General features: G+C 43.9%; 2 protein-coding genes across 3 annotated transcripts in view; both read right to left on the reverse strand.

Annotated features, from left to right (window-relative positions):
* LOC140676656 (uncharacterized) overlaps nucleotides 1-21,490 on the reverse strand; it is a 310,270-nt gene that overhangs the window by 145,119 nt on the left and 143,661 nt on the right. The gene's annotated exons all lie outside the window — the stretch shown is intronic.
* The window catches only part of LOC140676659 (uncharacterized), a 46,014-nt gene continuing 28,632 nt past the window's right edge, over nucleotides 4,109-21,490 (reverse strand). Inside the window, exons 2-3 of one of the 2 annotated variants that reach the window (XM_072916179.1) lie at nucleotides 20,242-20,333; nucleotides 4,109-6,383 (exon numbers count right to left, since the gene is read on the reverse strand). In XM_072916179.1, coding sequence (XP_072772280.1) covers nucleotides 4,720-6,333 — 1,614 coding nt within the window. In that variant the 5' untranslated portion in view covers nucleotides 6,334-6,383; nucleotides 20,242-20,333 and the 3' untranslated portion in view covers nucleotides 4,109-4,719. Of the gene's footprint in view, nucleotides 6,384-20,241; nucleotides 20,487-21,490 lie in introns of those variants that run through there. The other variant, XM_072916178.1, reaches the window with a different exon arrangement.

Here is a 21,490-nt window from a genome sequence, read left to right on the forward strand (position 1 = left end):
TAACTTTATCACAATATTCTAATTTTCCGAGACAGTCCTGTATATTATATCTATCTATATGTATATATATATATATATATATATATATATATATATATATATATATATATATATATATATATATATATATATATATATATATATATTTAATATTTTATGTATATTTATATATATCTATATATATATATATTTTTTTCTTTTCTTTTTTTTCCCCCCACACATACATATATTGCGCTCTACCATGGTATCGAGCACTATTTTTTGGATAATCTTATTAAGACATATATATATATATGTATATATATATATATATATATATATATATATATATATATATATATATATATATATATATATATATATATATATATATATATATATATATATACATACATACATACATACATACATATATATATATATATATATATATATATATATATATATATACACATACATACATACATACGTATATATATATATATACCGTATTTTCCGCACTATAAGGCGCACCTAAAAACCACAATTTTTCTCAAAAGATGACAGTGCGCCTTATAACCCGGTGCGCTTTATTACGATTAATTTTCATAAAGTTTCGATCTCGCAACTTCGGTAAACAGCCGCCATCTTTTTTCCCGGTAGAACAGGAAGTGCTTCTTCTTCTACGCAAGCAACCGCCAAGGTAAGCACCCGCCCCCATAGAACAGGAAGCGCTACCGCCCGCCCCCGGAAGAAAAAGAAGCGCGCGGATATTTCGTTTCATTTCCTTTGTTTGTCTACATCTGTAAAGACCAGACTACAAAATGGCTCCTACTAAACGACACGCTTATAACGCAGAATTTAAACTTAAGGCAATAAGTCATGCCGAAGAACACGGAAATAGAGCAGCAGCAAGAGAATATAACATAAATGAATCAATGGTGCGTAGGTGGAGGAAGCAAGAAGATGACCTGCGCCAGGTAAAGAAGACAAAACAGAGCTTCCGAGGGAACAAAGCACGATGGCAACAGTTGGAGGACGAACTCGAACAGTGGGTTGTTGAGCAGAGAGCAGCAAGCAGAAGTGTCAGCACCATCACTATTCGAATGAAGGCAACAACGCTAGCAAGCGAACTTCACCTGGATGATTTTAAAGGTGGTGCTTCTTGGTGTTTTCGGTTTATGAAAAGACGCAATCTCTCCATCCGCACACGGACCACTGTTTCACAGCAACTGCCTAACGACTTTAAAGAAAAGCTGGCTACTTTCCGTGCATATTGTAAAAAGAAGATAGCGGAAAAAAAGATCCGGCCAGAGAACATTATCAACATGGACGAGGTTCCACTGACTTTTGATATTCCTGTGAACCGCACTGTTGATACAACGGGAGCACGTACGGTGAATATTCGCACCACTGGGAATGAAAAGTCGTCCTTCACTGTGGTTCTAGCTTGCCATGCTAATGGCCAGAAACTTCCTCCCATGGTCATATTCAAAAGGAAGACCTTGCCAAAAGAGACCTTTCCAGCCGGTGTCATCATAAAAGCTAACTCGAAGGGATGGATGGATGAAGAAAAGATGAGCGAGTGGTTAAGGGAAGTTTACGCGAAGCGGCCGGGTGGCTTTTTTCACGCTGCTCCGTCCATGTTGATATACGACTCTATGCGCGCCCACATCACAGATGGTGTCAAAAAACAAGTGAAGCACACAAATACAACACTCGCCGTCATTCCGGGTGGATTAACCAAAGAACTCCAACCGCTGGATATTGGTGTCAACAGGGCATTCAAATCACGACTGCGAACTGCGTGGGAAAAATGGATGACCGAAGGCGAACACACCTTCACTAAGACGGGCAGACAACGCCGGACGACATACGCCAACATCTGCCAGTGGATTGTAAATGCCTGGGCAGATATTTCTGTCACAACTGTGGTCCGAGCTTTCCGGAAGGCAGGATTCACAGAACTGCTGCACAACAACAGCGACACTGAATCCGATGATTTCGAAGAGACGGAGCCGGCCATTTTGGAAGCCACGCTTGCGCAACTTTTCAATTCGGACACCGAAGACGAAGAATTCGAAGGATTTACCGGTACGAATGAAGAATAACTTCAGAAAGTGAGCGCTATGTTTATTTTGTGTGTTGTGTGTTGTGACATTAACGTTCGAGCAACATTACCGGTATGTTGCTATTGCTCTACACCATTTTGAATTTTACTATGTTTGTGATTGCACATTTGTACATTTTGGGACAGAGTTGTTAGAACGCTGGTTTTCAATATATTATTAAAGTTTGACTGAACTATCTGACTGTTTTTTTGACATTCACTTTAGCGCAGCGTTTTTTTGACATTCACTTTAGCGCAGCGTAGGCGCGGCTTATAGTCCGGGGCGGCTTATTGGTGGACAAAATTATGAAATATGTAATTCATAGAAGGTGCGGCTAATAATCCGGTGCGCCTTATAGTGCGGAAAATACGGTATATATATATATATATATATATATATATATATATATATATATATATATATATATATATATATATATATGATCGGTAGGTTGTGAGTTCAAACCCCGGCAGAGTCATACCAAAGACTATAATAATGGGACCCATTACCTCCCTGCTTGGCACTCAGCATCAAGGGTTGGAATTGGGGGTTAAATCACCAAAATGATTCCTGGGCGCGGCCACCGCTGTTGCCCACTGCTCCCCTCACCTCCCAGGGGGTGATCAAGGGAGATGGGTCAAATGCAGAGAATAATTTCGCCACACCTCGTGTGTGTGACATTCATTGGCACTTTAACTTTAATATATATATATATAGATATATATAGATAAAAGGACAGAATTTAACAAAAAAATATTTGGTTTACATTTTCCTAGTAGACATAACAGTTTGACAGCATTCTCCAATGGAACATTCTGGAGAAACATCCTGGATGAATTTGGATAGAAGTGAGTTACAAAGGTAAACTTTTTGAATGAGTTAACTTTATTTGTGATGATTTATCTCTTACGCTCAGTCCATTTTTTTCCAAATTAATTTGAGGGAAGTTGTCACCGCCTGGTGCCACCTTGTGGTTTGTGGGGCGGTATAGCTCGGTTGGTAGAGCGGCCGTGCCAGCAACTTCAGGGTTGCAGGGTCGATCCCCGGTTTCCGCCATCCTAGTCACTGCCGTTGTGTCCTTGGGCAAGACACTTTACCCACCTGCTCCCAGTGCCACCCACACTGGTTAAAAAATGTAACTTAGATATTGGGTTTCACTATGTAAAGCGCTTTGAGTCACTTGAGAAAAGCGCTATATAAATATAATTCACTTCACTTTGTATTGTCAGTTTACCTCTTTTGGTGCAGTTGTTCTTACATTTCTCCTTCCTCCTAGAGTTGCTGTGTTGCCCTTGTGGGCGGAGTTGTGGGACGTGCACAGCTGCTTCCAATTGACCCTGGTGCTACTTAAGCAGCACCTTGACAGCTGGATGGCACTCGGAGATTCCACTCCACGCCAGTTGAGTCTATGCTTCCAGACTTTTGCTACCTTGGCCATTCCCAGTGCCATCCATCTTGGTGTTGTTTTGTAGTGTGCACGTCTTGTAACTCCAAACCAAGTTGAGTTTATTTTTGTATTTAAGTAGCTTTTGTTCTTTTTCCCACAATGCACATTTTGCCAATTCTTTTTCGCAGCGTCGCTTTTTGTTACCTCCTGTTTGGATTGTTTTTGTGAGTAGATTTCCGCAGTAAAAGAAGCGTTATACTCAGCGTCCTGCGCATCCCTGGGTTCCTCTTTACTGTGTTAAACAGCACTCTGACAGAAAGAGTTTCTCCAAAACACAACACCCTTTGGCGGACAAGTTTGTGATTAAAGGCTATACATATCAAATAAAAGGGACAAGTGTTAGAAAAAATGGATGGATGTACAGTAAAGCTCTGTGGGATGATGCACATTATTGACTTTTTTCTAACAATCCAAACTTTCCCATGTTTTCTGAAATTGATCATGTTTAAGGGATTCTAAAAAAAAAAGGGGGGGGGGGGGGACAACTTTAAAAAGACAATTTTCATGTGTAGTTTTTTAATAAGAAATGTAGATTATTAAAAACAAAACTATCCTTCATAACCTTCCACATATATTGTTACCATTTTCTCTAATCTACATATTACAGAAGGGACATACATATAAAACAATATTCATATTACAAAAAAAAGTAATAAAGATAATTAATAGAATTACATTATTGAGACCCAACAAATGATTCATAAAGTCACACATTTTAAAAGTAAATTATCTTGTATATAAAACAACTGCTCAAAAGATGTATAAAGTAAATAATAATATGCTTCCAGAAGTGGTCCAGAAGATGTTTCAGATGTGAACCAGTAAATATGAACTAAGAGGGATTTATGTGTACTCAAAAGCAAAGGTATGAACACATGTAAAACAAATATGTACATCATATAAAGGAGTTCATCTATAACATCATTAAACATTCAAAATAATTTCTAAATACCTCTACACACATAAAATGTATTTGTAACACATTTTTTTATTCTCACCTTTACAGTCAAAGTGTTGTGTTCATTTTTAAATAAAACTACACAATGTTGTATATTGAAACATGTACTTGACTGAAAAAAGCAATAATCTAAAATATCTAATCTATAAATGTTAGAATCTATGTGCTGATATTGTTAAAAGGTCAACGTTAAGTTTTGACAGTTTATTTCAAATCCTGCATCTTCATTTGCTGCTGCTGTTCTCACCAGCACACTTGTGTTTCTTACACTGGTACATAGAAGAGAATCTTTCACCACACACACTGCAACTCAACACTTTCTCTCCTGTGTGTGTTCTCATGTGTGCTGTAAGAGTGTCTAGGTGACGAAAGCTTTTGTAGCAGCTTGAACAGGAATATGTCTTTTTACTAGAGTGCGTTCTCATGTGTTTTTTTAAACTCTGATTTATTACAAAACTTTTACCACATTCTGAGCAGGAAAAAGGTTTTTCTCCAGTGTGTGTTCTCATGTGTAGTTTCAAAAGGCTTCTTCGTATAAAAGCTTTACCACATTCTAAGCAGGAAAAAGGTTTTTCTCCAGTGTGTGTTCTCATGTGTTCTTTTAAACACTGACTCCTTACAAAACCTTTCCCGCAGATTGAACAAGATTTTTTTTTTACTCCAGTGTGTATTCTCATGTGTGCTTTCAAACTGCTTCTTCGTCCAAAAGCGTTACCACATTCTGAGCAGGTAAAAGGTTTTTCTCCAGTGTGTATTATCATGTGTTCTTTGAAATGTTCCCTTCGTGTAAAATCTGTACCGCAGATTGAACATGAAAAAGGTCTTTCCCCAGTGTGTCTTCTCATGTGTGCTTTGAAATGTTCCCTTTGAATAAAATCTTTACCACAGATTGAACATGAAAAAGGTTTTTCTCCAGTGTGTGTTTTTGTGTGTCGTATCAGATTTCCCTTCTGGGGGAAACCTTTACTACAAATTGAGCACATGAATGGTTTTTCTCCAGTGTGTATTCTCATGTGTTCTTTCAGCATTTGTTTTAGTCTAAAATCTCTACCGCATTCTGAGCAGGTAAAAGGTTTTTCTCCAGTGTGTATTCTCATATGTTCTATCAGCACTCGTTTTAGACTAAAATCTCTACCGCATTCTGAGCAGGTAAAAGGTTTTTCTCCAGTGTGTATTACCATGTGTCTTTTCAAATCGTGCTTATGACTAAAATCTTTACTGCAGATTGAACATGAAAAAGGTTTTTCTCCAGTGTGTGTTCTCATGTGTCTTTTCAATTTACTAGGAGTTTTAAAAATGTTGTCACAGTGAGAACATGTGACGTGTGTGTTGTCAGTGTGAAATGTCTTATCATCTTTAGAGTCTTCATCATCAGTGTCAGGAGAGTGTGACGTTGTGTCCTCACTATCTGATAGTGGAGCTAAGAGCTTGTCTGCTTGTGATCCTCCACAGTGGTCTCCATCAGCTTCTGTTGTCATGTGTTGAGTTGAGCTGCTGCTTGGAGGCTCCGCCTCTCTCTTCTCCTCACTCTCACCTTTGACCTCATCATCTTCACTCTTCACAGGGACACCAGTCACTGGCATCTTGGTGACATCAACCTCCTCCAGTCCTTCAAGATGCTCTCCCTGCTGACTGATGCTGTGTTCCTCCTCTTCCTCTTTAATGTGAGGGCTCAGTGGGTCCTCCTCTTCCTCCTTTATGTGAGGGTTCAGTGGATCCACTGTTTCCTCTTTAAAATGGGGTGTCGGTGGGTCCTCCTCTTCCTTTTTAAAATGATGGATCAGTGGGCATTCCTCTTCCTTCTTAATGTGGGAGGGCTGTGGCTCCTCCGTCCGCATCCTGAAGCTCCACTTCTGTTGCTCAGGGTGAAGATGTTCTTCACAGACGTCTGCAAGACAAACACACCATCTCTGCTCAGTCACACAATGCATTCAGTACTTTTACATGCACTTAGGAAAAACAAGTTATCGTATGAACTGTCTTGAAATCTCAGGAATTCACAGGAAAAGAAAAACAAACCAGGACGACATGACTTTTACTATGCATGGACGATATGGTTTAAAATTGATTTTGTGATGTATTATTTCATATAGAATTACTAATAGAAGCATTATAAAACAGGCTACACAGGCTCCTAATTTAGTTGCTGAAAGATGCAGTAAAATATTACATAATTTCCAGTATTATTTTCTCAAATAAAGTAACCAGATATTAACAGTAAATAAACAAGTACAAACCCTGTTTCCATATGAGTTGGGAAATTGTGTTGGATGTAAATATAAACGGAATACAATGATTTGCAAATCATTTTCAAGCCATATTCAGTTGAATATGCTACAAAGACAACATATTTGATGTTCGAACTGATAAACTTTTTTTTTTTTTGCAAATAATCATTAACTTTAGAATTCGATTCCAGCAACACGTGACAAAAGAAGTTGGGGAAAGGTGGCAATAAATACTGATAAAGTTGAGGAATGCTCATCAAACACTTATTTGGAACATCCCACAGGTGAGCAGGCTAATTGGGAACAGGTGGGTGCCATGATTGGGTATAAAAGTAGATTCCATGAAATGTTCAGTCATTCACAAACAAGGATGGGGCGAGGGTCACCACTTTGTCAACAAATGCGTGAGCAAATTGTTGAACAGTTTAAGAAAAACCTTTCTCAACCAGCTATTGCAAGGAATTTAGGGATTTCACCATCTACGGTCCGTAATATCATCAAAGGGTTCAGAGAATCTGGAGAAATCACTGCACGTAAGCAGCTAAGCCCGTGACCTTCGATCCCTCAGGCTGTACTGCACCAACAAGCGACATCAGTGTGTAAAGGATATCACCACATGGGCTCAGGAACACTTCAGAACCCCACTGTCAGTAACTACAGTTGGTCGCTACATCTGTAAGTGCAAGTTAAAACTCTCCTATGCAAGGTGAAAACCGTTTATCAACAACACCCAGAAACGCTGTCAGCTTCGCTGGGCCTGAGCTCATCTAAGATGGACTGATACAAAGTGGAAAAGTGTTCTGTGGTCTGACGAGTCCACATTTCAAATTGTTTTTGGAAACTGTGGACGTCGTGTCCTCCGGACTAAAGAGGAAAAGAACCATCCGGATTGTTATAGGTGCAAAGTGTAAAAGCCAGCATGTGTGATGGTATGGGGGTGTATTAGTGCCCAAGACATGGGTAACTTACACATCTGTGAAGGCACCATTAATGCTGAAAGGTACATACAGGTTTTGGAGCAACATATGTTGCCATCCAAGCAACGTTACCATGGACGCCCCTGCTTATTTCAGCAAGACAATGCCAAGCCACGTGTTACATCAACGTGGTTTCATAGTAAAAGAGTGCGGGTACTAGAGTGGCCTGCCTGTAGTCCAGACCTGTCTCCCATTGAAAATGTGTGGCGCATTATGATGCCTAAAATAGCACAACGGAGACCCCCGGACTGTTGAACAACTTAAGCTGTACATCAAGCAAGAATGGGAAAGAATTCCACCTGAGAAGCTTCAAAAATGTGTCTCCTCAGTTCCCAAATGTTTACTGAGTGTTGTTAAAAGCAAAAGGCCATGTAACACAGTGGTGAACATGCCCTTTCCCAACTACTTTGTCACGTGTTGCAGCCATGAAATACTAAGTTAATTATTATTTGCAAAAAAAAAATAAAGTTTATGAGTTTGAACATCAAATATCTTGTCTTTGTAGTGCATTCAACTGAATATGGGTTGAAAATGATTTGCAAATCATTGTATTCCGTTTATATTTACATCTAACACAATTTCCCAACTCATGTGGAAACGGGGTTTGTACATTAATAATAATAGTTTCGACAAAATAATACAATTAGAAATGACACAATATGTTACTGCATATGTCAGCTGCCAAATTAGGAGCTTTTGTAACCCGCTTTGAAATTCTTCTATTATCAATCATATACCAAATGATATATCGTGACATATATTGTTATTAGGATATAGATTTGAGGTCATATCGCCCATACCAAACATTGGTTCGCCGAGTCATTTTGTTTGGCCCACCAAATATATTTATTTTTCATATTCTTCAGATGTGTGTGTATGTTTAAAATGTTGTACTACTGTTCTACATCACGTGGAAGTGTCATGTCATGGGGTTGGTGTGCTTTCAACTAAGGGTGTGACGATACGGTCAGCTCACCAAAGGATACTCGATATTGGCTTTAGGAGAACGAGACAATATTTTGGTGGTTAACATGATTCTTACACATATGTGTACTTCATGTGTATATGAATGTACTTTCCCTTGTGTGCTTAGTTTTACTGTAACTTCATTGTGGATAATATCTATAAACAACCTCAATTGTTTTTCATCTTTCATTTGAAGGACTGTTTACTTATCTGACAAATTCAAAGGAAACTGCACTTTTTTTAAATGTCGCCTATCATTCACAATCCTTATGTAAGACATAAGTTTAAAATGTTCATGAATTCTAATTAGTAAATAAACGTGAGCAACAATCAGCTAACATTGGAGTCAATGGGAGCTCCTCTATTAGACCCACAAAGTCCTCCAAATAACCATCCAAAAACTGCCAACAATACTCCATTTACATTTTGTGACCTGAATATTAACCAAGTATTAGCGATATTGTTATTATAAGCGCTAACGTTAAGGACCTACTTTTAGCGGCGCATTGATCACAGAAGTAACTAGCTTATGCTGCTATATTGACATACTGAGCTGCTTTCTCACCTCTAAGATGGTGAAAGCTAATTCTAGATTATAAATCATGCTTCTCACTTATATGGTGAAGGTTGTGGACATAAACCGAGAACTTGGTCAACTTTGACATCCAACTTAGACCTGGAGATGGCAAGAAAGACACGAAAATACGCTCTTTTGCACTCACCCTTTTTTAGCCCTTTGTGAGGATTAATTCTTCATCTAAACGGGAAGATATGAACATCCCATCAGTCGGCATCCCAGTGAGAGCAGACATTGTATGCTTAAAATGAGCAAGATATGTAAATATGACATGTTATTAAGAATGATTACATATATACTTACAGTGTGTATTTAAAATGTTGATGAAGGTCTTAGGATGTTATTTAGAGCACTTTATAGGCAGAATAGAGCGGCTACCAATGACTCAATTGTTAGCTAACGTTTGCTGAGGTTTATTTTCTATTGAGGATGCATTAACCATCGACCTGCTCAGTGGACTTGTGGTTAGAGTGTCTGCCCTGAGACTGGAAAGTCGTGAGTTCAAACCCCGGCCGAGTCATACCAAAGACTATAAACATGGGACCCATTGCCTCCTTGCTTGGCACTCAGCATCAAGGGTTGGGGGTTAAATCACCAAATGATTCCCGAGCGTGGCCACCGAGGAGCTTTTTAACTACCAGAAATAGGAGAGTCCACCACAGATTCCCCAGGCACTGCTTCCTCATAGGAAGATGTGTTGGTGGGATTGAGGAGGTCTTCTAAGTATTCCCTCCACCAATCCACCACAGCCGCAGTAGAGGTCAGCAGCACACCATCCTCACCATACACGGTGTGGACAGTGCACTGCTTCCCCCCCTGAGGCGGCGGATAGTGGACCAGAATTTTTTCTAAACAGTCTGGAAGTCGTTTTCCATGGCTTCCCCAAACTCCTCCCATATCCGAGTTTTTGCCTCCGCGACCGCTGAAGCCGCACTTCGCTTGGCCTGTCGGTACCTGTCCGCTGCCTCTGGAGTCCTATGAGCCAAAAGGACCCGATAGGACTCTTTATTCAGCTTGACGGCATCCCTCACTGCTGGTGTACGCCAGCGGGTTCTAGGATTACCGCCACGACAGGCACCAACCACCTTGCGGCCACAGCTCCAATCAGCCGCCTCGACAATAGAGGCACGGAACATGGTCCACTCGGACTCAATATCCAGTGCTTCCCTCGTGACATGTTTAAAGTTCTTCCGGAGGTGGGAATTGAAACTCTCTCTGACAGGAGACTCTGCTAGGCGTTCCCAGCAGACCCTCACAATGCGTTTGGGCCTGCCAGGTCTGTCCGGCATCCTCCCCCACCATTGGAGCAAGCTAACCACCAGGTGGTGATTGGTAGAAATCTCTGCCCCTCTCTTCACCCGAGTGTCCAAAACATGAGGCCGCAAATCCGATGACACAACTACAAAGTAAATTATGGAACTGCGGCCGAGGGTGTCCTGGTGCCAAGTGCACACATGGACACCCTTATGTTTGAACATGGTGTTTGTTATGGACAATCCGTGACGAGCACAAAAGTCCAATAACAAAGCACCACTTGGGTTCAGATCCGGGCGACCATTCTTCCCAAGCACGCCTCTCCAGGTTTCACTGTCGTTGCCAACATGAGCATTGAAGTCCCCCGGCAGAACAAGGGAATCACCCGAGGGAGCACTCTCCAGTACTCCCTCAAGGGAATCCAAAAAGAGTGGGTACTCTGAGCTGCTGTGGTGCGTTAGCACAAACAACAGTCAGGACTCGTCCCCCCACCCGAAGGCGGAGGGAAGCTACCCTCTATTTTAAAAAACATCTATGTTGTGCGTGCAATACAACTGTGCTGCTTTTATTTTGAAAAGTGTTATATATGAAACTTATGTCCGTGTCTCCTGTGAGTGAAGGTGCACAGCGACAAGTGATGCCCGGTTACCACCAAGATGTCAGCTTACGCTAAAAAAAGAAAAGTTGATGACAAATGGCGTGTTTTCAACAAGACATGGACTGCCAAGTATTTCTTTACAGAAATGAAAGGTAAAGCCGTGTGCTTAATTTGTGGTACACAGGTTGCTGTGTTTAAAGAATATAATTTGAATCCTCTCTCTGAGCTGCCACCTTAACGTGGTAGAGGAGTTTGCGTGTCCCAATGATCCTAGGAGCTATGTTGTCCGGGGGCTTCTATGCCCCCTGGTAGGGTCTCCCAAGGCAAACTGGTCCTAGGTGAGGGATCAGACAAAGAGCAGCTCGAAGACCTCTATGAAGAACACGAACAAGGAACCCAGATTTCCCTCGCCCGGACGCGGGTCACCGGGGCCCTCCTCTGGAGCCAGGCCCGGAGGTGTGGCACGATGGCGAGCGCCTGGTGGCCGGGCCTGTCCCCATGGGGCCCGGCCGGGCACAGCCCGAAGAGGCAACGTGGGTCCCCCCTCCAATGGGCTCACCACCCATAGCAGGGGTCATAGAGGTCGGGTGCGATGTGAGCTGGGCGGAAGCCGAAGGCAGGGCACTTGGCGGTCCGATCCTCGGCTACAGAAGCTAGCTTTTGGGACGTGGAACGTCACCTCGCTGGGGGGGAAGGAGCCTGAGCTAGTGCGTGAGGTGGAGAAGTTTCGGCTAGATATAGTCGGACTCACTTCGACGCACAGCAAGGGCTCTGGAACCAGTTCTCTTGACAGGGGCTGGACTCTCTTCCACTCTGGCGTTGCCAGCAATGAGAGGCGACGGGCTGGGGTGGCAATTCTTGTTTCCCCTCGGCTCAAAGCCTGCACGTTGGAGTTCAACCCGGTGGACGAGAGGGTAGCCTCCCTCCGCCTTCGGGTGGGGGGACGGGTCCTGACTGTTGTTTGCGCTTACGCGCCCAACGGCAGTTCAGATTACCCACCCTTTTTGGATTCACTCGAGGGAGTACTGGAGAGTGCTCCCCCGGGTGATTCCCTCGTTCTACTGGGGGACTTCAACGCTCATGTTGGCAACGACAGTGAAACCTGGAGAGGCGTGATTGGGAAGAATGGCCGCCCGGATCTGAACCCGAGTGGTGTTTTGTTATTGGACTTTTGTGCTCGTCACGGATTGTCAATAACAAACACCATGTTCAAACATAAGGGTGTCCATATGTGCACTTGGCACCAGGACACCCTAGGCCGCAGTTCCAAGATCGACTTTGTAGTTGTGTCATCGGATTTGCGGCCTCATGTTTTGGACACTCGGGTGAAGAGAGGGGCGGAGCTTTCTACCGATCACCACCTGGTGGTGAGTTGGCTGCGATGGTGGGGGAGGATGCCGGACAGACCTGGCAGGCCCAAACGCATTGTGAGGGTTTGCTGGGAACGTCTAGCAGAGTCTCCTGTCAGAGAGAGTTTCAATTCCCACCTCCGGAAGAACTTTGAACATGTCACGAGGGAGGCGCTGGACATTGAGTCCGAGTGGACGATGTTCCGTACCTCTGTTGTCAGGGCGGCCGATTGGAGCTGTGGCCGCAGGGTAGTTGGTGCCTGTCGTGGCGGTAATCCTAGAACCCGTTGGTGGACACCGGCGGTGAGGGATGCCGTCAAGCTGAAGAAGGAGTCCTATCGGGTTCTTTTGGCTCATGGGACTCCTGACGCAGCAGACAGGTACCGACAGGCCAAGCGGTGTGCGGCTTCAGCGGTCGCGGAGGCAAAAACTCGGACATGGGAGGAGTTCGGTGAGGCCATGGAAAAAGACTTCCGGACGGCTTCGAAGCAATTCTGGACCACCATCCGCCGCCTCAGGAAGGGGAAGCAGTGCAGTGTCAACACCGTGTATGGTGGGGATGGTGCTCTGTTGACCTCGACTGCGGATGTTGTGGATCGGTGGAGAGAATACTTCGAAGACCTCCTCAATCCTACCAGCACGTCTTCCTATGAGGAAGCAGGGCCTGGGGAATCTGTGGTGGGCTCTCCTATTTCTGGGGCTGAGGTTGCCGAGGTAGTTAAAAAGCTCCTCGGTGGCAAGGCCCCGGGGGTGGATGAGATCCGCCCGGAGTTCCTTAAGGCTCTGGATGTTGTGGGGCTGTCTTGGTTGACAAGACTCTGCAACATCGCGTGGACATCGGGGGCGGTACCTCTGGATTGGCAGACCGGGGTGGTGGTTCCTCTCTTTAAGAAGGGGAACCGGAGGGTGTGTTCCAACTATCGTGGGATCACACTCCTCAGCCTTCCCGGTAAGGTCTATTCAGGTGTACTGGAGAGGAGGCTACGCCGGATAGTCGAACCTCGGATTCAGGAGGAACAGTGTGGTTTTCGTCCTGGTCGTGGAACTGTGGACCAGCTCTATACTCTCGGCAGGGTCCTTGAGGGTGCATGGGAGTTTGCCCAACCAGTCTACATGTGCTTTGTGGACTTGGAGAAGGCATTCGACCGTGTACCCCGGGAAGTCCTGTGGGGAGTGCTCAGAGAGTATGGGGTAACGGACTGTCTTATTGTGGCGGTTCGCTCCCTGTATAATCGGTGTCAGAGCTTGGTCCGCATTGCCGGCAGTAAGTCGGACACGTTTCCAGTGAGGGTTGGACTCCGCCAGGGCTGCCCTTTGTCACCGATTCTGTTCATAACCTTTATGGACAGAATTTCTAGGCGCAGTCAGGGCGTTGAGGGTATCTGGTTTGGTGGCTGCAGGATTAGGTCTCTGCTTTTTGCAGATGACGTGGTCCTGATGGCTTCATCTGGCCAAGATCTTCAGCTCTCACTGGATCGGTTCGCAGCCGAGTGTGAAGCGACTGGGATGAGAATCAGCACCTCCAAATCCGAGTCCATGGTTCTCGCCCGGAAAAGGGTGGAGTGCCATCTCCGGGTTGGGGAGGAGATCTTGCCCCAAGTGGAGGAGTTCAAGTACCTCGGAGTCTTGTTCACGAGTGAGGGAAGAGTGGATCGTGAGATCGACAGGCGGATCGGTGCGGCATCTTCAGTAATGCGGACGCTGTATCGATCTGTTGTGGTGAAGAAGGAGCTGAGCCAGAAGGCAAAGCTCTCGATTTACCGGTCGATCTACGTTCCCATCCTCACCTATGGTCATGAGCTTTGGGTCATGACCGAAAGGACAAGATCACGGGTACAAGCGGCCGAAATGAGTTTCCTCCGCCGGGTGGCGGGGCTCTCCCTTAGAGATAGGGTGAGAAGCTCTGCCATCCGGGGGGAGCTCAAAGTAAAGCCGCTGCTCCTCCATATCGAGAGGAGCCAGATGAGGTGGTTCGGGCATCTGGTCAGGATGCCACCCGAACGCCTCCCTCGGGAGGTGTTTCGGGCACGTCCGACCGGTAGGAGGCCACGGGGAAGACCCAGGACACGTTGGGAAGACTATGTCTCCCGGCTGGCCTGGGAACGCCTCGGGATCCACCGGGAGGAGCTGGACGAAGTGGCTGGGGAGAGGGAAGTCTGGGCTTCCCTGCTTAGTCTGCTGCCCCCGCGACCCGACCTCGGATAAGCGGAAGAAGATGGATGGATGGATGGATGAATTTGAATCGCCACTACACGACGAAGCACGAGGAAAAATAGCGGAATCTGTCTGATGAAGAGCGCACAAGGGAGGCTGATGCGTTGATGGTAAAACTGCAAACCCAACAAGGACTTTTTGCCAAATGTCACCCCCCTCTGTTACGTTGATATTCTCGGAGAAAAGGGGCACATTTGAGAACGTGTCACTCTCCCGACGCACTGTAACCAGGCGGGTTGAGACCATCGCTAGAAACGTGGAGCTTCAGCTGAAGAACAGAACGGCCGGCTTTGGATAAGAGCTGCGATGTACGTGACACCGCCCAGCTGCTCATCTTTTTACGTGGGATAACTGCAAAACTTTCAAATCACGGAGGAACTGGCAGCCATGCAGTCAATTAAAGGGATAACCACAGGTAATGACTTGTTCACAGAGGTAAATGCGTGTTTGGACATGTTAGGACTGAAATGGGACAAGCTGGCAGGTGTGACAACAGATGGTTGGATAATTCTGACGGGGAAATATGTTGGACTTTTGTTTGTTGTATTGCAGTATTTCTATAAACCTGTGTGACCAGTCTTCTTGTCGTTGGGTTCTTTCTTGGACCAATATTACCACGCGACACCTTTCCGCTGTGGATTTACAATTGTCTTTTATTTGTGTTTTTTTTCTCCCAGTCTCTGATGCTTTTCAGAAGTCTTTATCTCGGTCCTCTTTCTGTGCTTTTCAGCAGCCTGGGTGTCATGCCTCCACTCCCTGTTAGACAACCCCCTCTCATGCTCTCCGACACAGCTAATAAAGAGACAGGTGTTTAGATAGCTCGTTCCAGCTGAGATATCTCCTCACCTGTCAGTTGCTTCACAGCCGGCTCCTGCACACGCCCTGCCCACAGAGAACGCGTGGACCACGCCCCTTCCACATGCCTCCACCGCCAGATTAAGCCCCCCCCGCCCCCCGTAGAGGGGCGAGAGAGAGAAAGTCGGCTACGGCCATCTGCGTCCACCCGGAAGTTGTAGGGTTGCAACGCAAGGTACCACCGGGTGATCCGTGCGTTGGCATCCTTCATGCGGTGGAGCCATTGGAGTGGTTTCTGGTCCGAGCAGAGACTGTAGGCGCGCCCCAACAGGTAGTACCGGAGGGCCCCGACCGCCCACCGGATGGCGAGGCACTCCCTCTCCACCGTACTGTACCTTTTTCTCCTGGTGAAAATTTTGTAAGCTGGGTCCCCTTGTTATACGTGCGCTGCTGCCGTGTGGAGTTTTGCTCGCATGTCCATAACGTACTGAATTTCGTTTTGACTGGAGCTTGAACCCTCCTCCAAGCTTTCCTTAATTAGGTCCAGCACTCCGCGCGGCCTTCTGCCGTATAATAGCTTGAAAGGCGCAAAGCCTATGGAGGCCTGAGGTACCTCCCGCATCGCAAACATTAGGGGATCCAGCCATTTATCCCGATTTGGTTTGTCCTCGTGCCTGAACTTACGGATCATGGTTTTCAGCATTTTATTTAACCGTTCCACCAGCCCATCTGTTTGTGGGTGGTACACACTGGTGCGGATCGCTTTAATTCCCAGTGACCCGTATAGTTCCTTTAACGTGCGTGGCATAAAGGACGTGCCTTTGTCCGTCAGAATCTCTTTCGGGATTCCGACTCGGGAGATGACCTGAAACAGAGCTTGCGCAACACTCTTGGCAGAGATGGAGCGCAGGGCACTGCTTCGGGATAGCGCGTTGCGTAATCCACCAGGACTAACACAAAGCGATATCTCCTTGTGCTCGGGTGAAATGGTCTGATGAGGTCCATCCCAATTCTCTCGAATGGGACCTCCATGAGCGGTAATGGGCGCAAGGGCGCCTTCGGGATGGCCGCCGGATTCACCAGCTGGCAATCCGGGCAGGCAGCACACCACCACCGGGCAGGCAGCATACCCCATGTGGCCAGACATGGGATTACAATGCGCCGCCTGGAAGATAATTTCCTGGCCGTGTTTTGGCACCAACAACTGGGTGGATTCCTCTCCCGTTTGAGTGTCACGGCTCACTCTGTATAACCTATCTCTAATAATTGAAAAGTGGGGGAATACCCGCGCTTTACCCGGGCGCACCAGCTGACTGTCGATGTAATCCACCTGGTCCCAGGCCGAGCGCAAAGTTTCATCCCGGGACTGCTCAAGGGGAAAATCCTCCGTCGGGTGCCGCCGCAGCATTTCCAGGAAGTGAGCAATGTTGCCTAAAATGCATTACTAAATGAGGGTTTTCAATAATTAAAAAAGAAACGGTAGTACCCAATGTCCAGAATTTTACTGCGGTTTATCATTATACTGTTTACCGTTATATCCCTGATACACACACATATACATATACCGTATTTTCCGCACTATAAGGCGCACCGGATTATTAGCCGCACCTTCAATGAATGGCATATTTCATAACTTTGTCCACCAATAAGCCGCCCCGGACTATAAGCCGCGCCTACGCTGCGCTAAAGGGAATGTCAAAAAAACAGTCAGATAGGTCAGTCAAACTTTAATAATATATTAAAAACCAGCGTTCTAACAACTCTGTTCACTCCCAAAATGTACGCAAATGTGCAATCACAAACATAGTAAAATTCAAAATAGTGCAGAGCAATAGCAACATAATGTTGCTCGAACGTTAATGTCACAACACACAAAATAAACATAGCGCTCACTTTCTGAAGTTATTCTTCATTCGTAAATCCTTCGTCTTCGGTGTCCGAAGTGAAAAGTTGGGCAAATGTACGATCCACTGGCAGATGTTGGCGTCGTCTGGCGCTGCCTCCTCGTCTTAGTGAAGGTGTGTTCGCCTTCTGTCATCCATTGTTCCCACGCAGTTAGCAGTCTAGCTTCGAATGCCCTGTTGACACCAATATCTAGCGGCTGGAGGTCTTTTGTCAATCCACCCGGAATGACGGCGAGTATTGAATTAAGCGCGTAAGCGTGTCTCTTACTGTGATGTTATGAGCTAGCATATATAACAACTACACTACCCAGCATGCAACGATAGTTACGAGCATGCGCGGTAGCCCTGAGAAGCGTTGTTGTATGCTGGGAGTTAGAATGTGGTTATGAGCACGCTGTGAGTAAACGTTGAGAACTCAGTTAACACGCCTCGTCTGCATTATTTATAATTAGACAGACAACACACTTAATAGGAGCCATTTTGGGGTCTTTACATAAACACACAAATGGAAATGAAACGTCACATATCCCAGCATGCACCGCGCGCTTCTTCGTCATCCACTGTTCCCACGCAGTTAGCAGTCTAGCTTCGAATGCCCTGTTGACACCAATATCTAGCGGCTGGAGGTCTTTTGTCAATCCACCCGGAATGACGGCGAGTATTGAATTAAGCGCGTAAGCGTGTCTCTTAATGTGATGTTATGAGCTAGCAAATATAACAACTACACTACCCAGCATGCAACGATAGTGACGAGCATGCGCGGTAGCCCTGAGAAGCGTTGTTGTATGCTGGGAGTTAGAATGTGGTTATGAGCACGCTGTGAGTAAACGTTGAGAACTCAGTTAACACGCCTCGTCTGCATTATTTATAATTAGATAGACAACACACTTAATAGGAGCCATTTTGGGGTCTTTACATAAACACACAAATGGAAATGAAACGTCACATATCCCAGCATGCACCGCGCGCTTCTTCTTCTTCCGGGGGCGGGTGGTTGCTTACAGTACAAGAAGAAGCGCTTCCTGTTCTATGGGGGCGGGTGCTTACCTTGGCGGTTGCTTGCGTAGAAGAAGAAGCGCTTCCTGCTCTACCGGGAAAAAAGATGGCGGCTGTTTACCGAAGTTGCGAGAACGAAACTTTATGAAAATGAATCTTAATATTTATCCATATATAAAGCGCACCGGGTTAAAAGCCGCACTGTCAGCTTTTGAGTAAATTTGTGGTTTTTAGGTGCGGCTAATGGTGCGGAAAATACGGTAAACACACATATATATGTATATATGTACATACACATAAAACTGATGTAAGTGTACCACTAGTGGTACGCCAAATATTATTTATTTAAGTACAGTGTTTTATTTTCCTATATTCAAACACAATGTTACTGTTGAAACTGTGTGTACTATTACAGTGGCTAAAATATTGAATATACTTGTTAAATAAAGTTTCTTCCTTGTTTTTAATGAATAATTAAGGCCTACTATGCTACTGTATTTCAATGCTGTTCATGATGGTGGTACTTGGAGATCCAAGTATTTCCTGAGGTGGTCCTTGGCAAAAAAAGTTTGACAACTACTGATGTATTGACATTGTAAACTACATTGGCAGACACAATTTTGTTATACCCAAACGACGTCTGCTCATACATCGCGCTTCCAACGAGGTCCCGTTTTCTCTCTCAAGTTAACAGGAAAAGGACAAGGCAATATCTGCGTCATTTAATTTTTCTCAAAATACTTTCCACTGTGTTCGTTAGAAAGTTCCACAACTGTTCACGGTATCCCACGCTTGTGCTACAGAACTCATCTCATTGTGCAACATGTGAATGTTTGAAGTGGAACTAAATGTGATCTCTGAAAGGGGTACACATTATTTCCAAAGCAGGGACCCCATCCACATATACAATACTACAGTGTTTTTCAACCTTTTTTTTAGCCAAGGCACATTTTTTGCGTTGAGAAAATCCGGAGGCACACCACCAGCATAAATCATAAACTCAGTTGACAATAAAAAGTTGTTGTCGTAATTGTTGGATATGAATTCAAACCATAACCAACCATGCATCACTATAGCTCTTGTCTCAAAGTAGGTGTACTGTCACCACCTGTCACATCACCCCGACTTATTTTGAGTTTTTTGCTGTTTTCCTGTGTGTAGTGTTTTAGTTCTTGTCTTGCGCTCCTATTTTGGTGGCTTTTTCTCTTTTTTTGGTATTTTCCTGTAGCAGTTTCATGTCGTATATTTCCCGCATCTACTTTGTTTTAGCAATCAAGAATATTTCAGCTGTTTTTATCCTTCTTTGTGGGGACATTGTTGATAGTCATGTCATGTTCGGATGTACATTGTGGACGCCGTCATTGCTCCACAGTAAGTCTTTGCTGTCGTCCAGCATTCTGCTTTTGTTTACTTTGTAGCCAGTTCAGTTTTACTTTCGTTCTGCATAGCCTTCCCTAAGCTTCAATGCCCTTTCTTAGCGGCACTCACCTTTTGTTTATTTTTGGTTTAAGCATAAGACACCTTTTTACCTGCCTTTACAAAGCAATTAGCTACCGGCTGCCACCTACTGATATGGAAGAGTATTACACGGTTACTCTGCTGAGCTCTAGACAGCACCGACACTCAACAACAACACATCATTTGCAGACTACAATTACTGGTTTGCAAAAATAAAAACATGTTGATACACATTGTTACACACTGAGAGGAACATCAACCTCTCATAAATATTGTGTGTCTGAAACTGTCTCGTTTTTATGAACAAAATAAAACAATCAGTGCATCATCCTCACATGACAATTCATCTTCCTATAGACAATCTATTCAAGAATAGTGTTAATAATAAATATAAAGTTAGTAAAGATGTGAGAGAAAGAAGTAAACAAACCTGTTCTGTGTAACACAACTTGATGTTTTTCATGTTGTCGCTCCTTCTCCTCTTTTGTTGGACAAAGTTCCTCCTCGTACTCTGCTATCGTTCTTTCGCACATTTTCACACAATCACAACACTTTACACTCACACTTGATCTCTGCTTAGCGATGTGTTTTCATCACTTCCGCCTCTCTTTGTTAGCAGCTAACAAGCTAAGCTAACTAGCAAGCTAAGCTAGCTCGAGAAGCATCAAAGTGCGCTCAGACTAATATAACCGGATGCGAAGTTATTAACGATGTTTACTCTATTTAATAGAGTGTAATAAAGGACATATATGTGTACATGGACGCACAGATTAAGAACACTGAACTGTGACGACTGCAATAACGTCTTCACCGTCAGACGCCATCTTGCTTCGCCGTGTTTGGTTCGCGCGCAGTGTTGTCAGATCTCGCGAGACAAACAAGTAACCAGCTCTCTCTTCCAGATCTCGCGAGAGAAACAAGTACACGTCCCACTCCCGGTACAACTATTTCAACATTCTGAAAATAAAAGTAAACTTGTCCATTTTACATTTTCAAAACACAGACATACAACTTATTTTCGTAAAAATATTCAAATATTTAACAATGTATTGAAACAACAGTAGCATAAATAGAGAATAGAATAGAATAGAATGGACTTCATTGGCGTTGTTAGGCCTATTTTAGGGGGGCTCAAGCCCCCCTAAAATATTCTTAAGCCCCCTAAATAATTTGGTGTTATATATATATATATATATATATATATATATATATATATATATATATATATATATATATATATATACAGAGGTGGGTAGAGTAGCCAGAAATTGTACTCAAGTAAGAGTACTGTTACTTTAGAGATTTATTACTCAAGTAAAAGTAAGGAGTCGTCACCCAAATATTTACTTGAGTAAAAGTAAAAAGTATGTTGTGAAAAAACTACTCAAGTACTGAGTAACTGATGAGTAACATACACACACATATCATATATATATATATATATATATATATATATATATATATATATATATATATATATATATATATATATATATATATATATATATATATATATATATATATATATATATATATATATATATATATATATATATATATATATATATATGTATGTGTGGGAAAAAAAATCACAAGACTATTTTTTTTTCCCCACACATACATATATTGCGCTCTACTACGGTATCGAGCACTATTTTTTGGATAACCTTATTAAGACA

The sequence above is a fragment of the Nerophis lumbriciformis genome, linkage group LG26 (genome assembly GCF_033978685.3).
Source record: "Nerophis lumbriciformis linkage group LG26, RoL_Nlum_v2.1, whole genome shotgun sequence".
NCBI classification, from domain to species: domain Eukaryota; kingdom Metazoa; phylum Chordata; class Actinopteri; order Syngnathiformes; family Syngnathidae; genus Nerophis; species Nerophis lumbriciformis.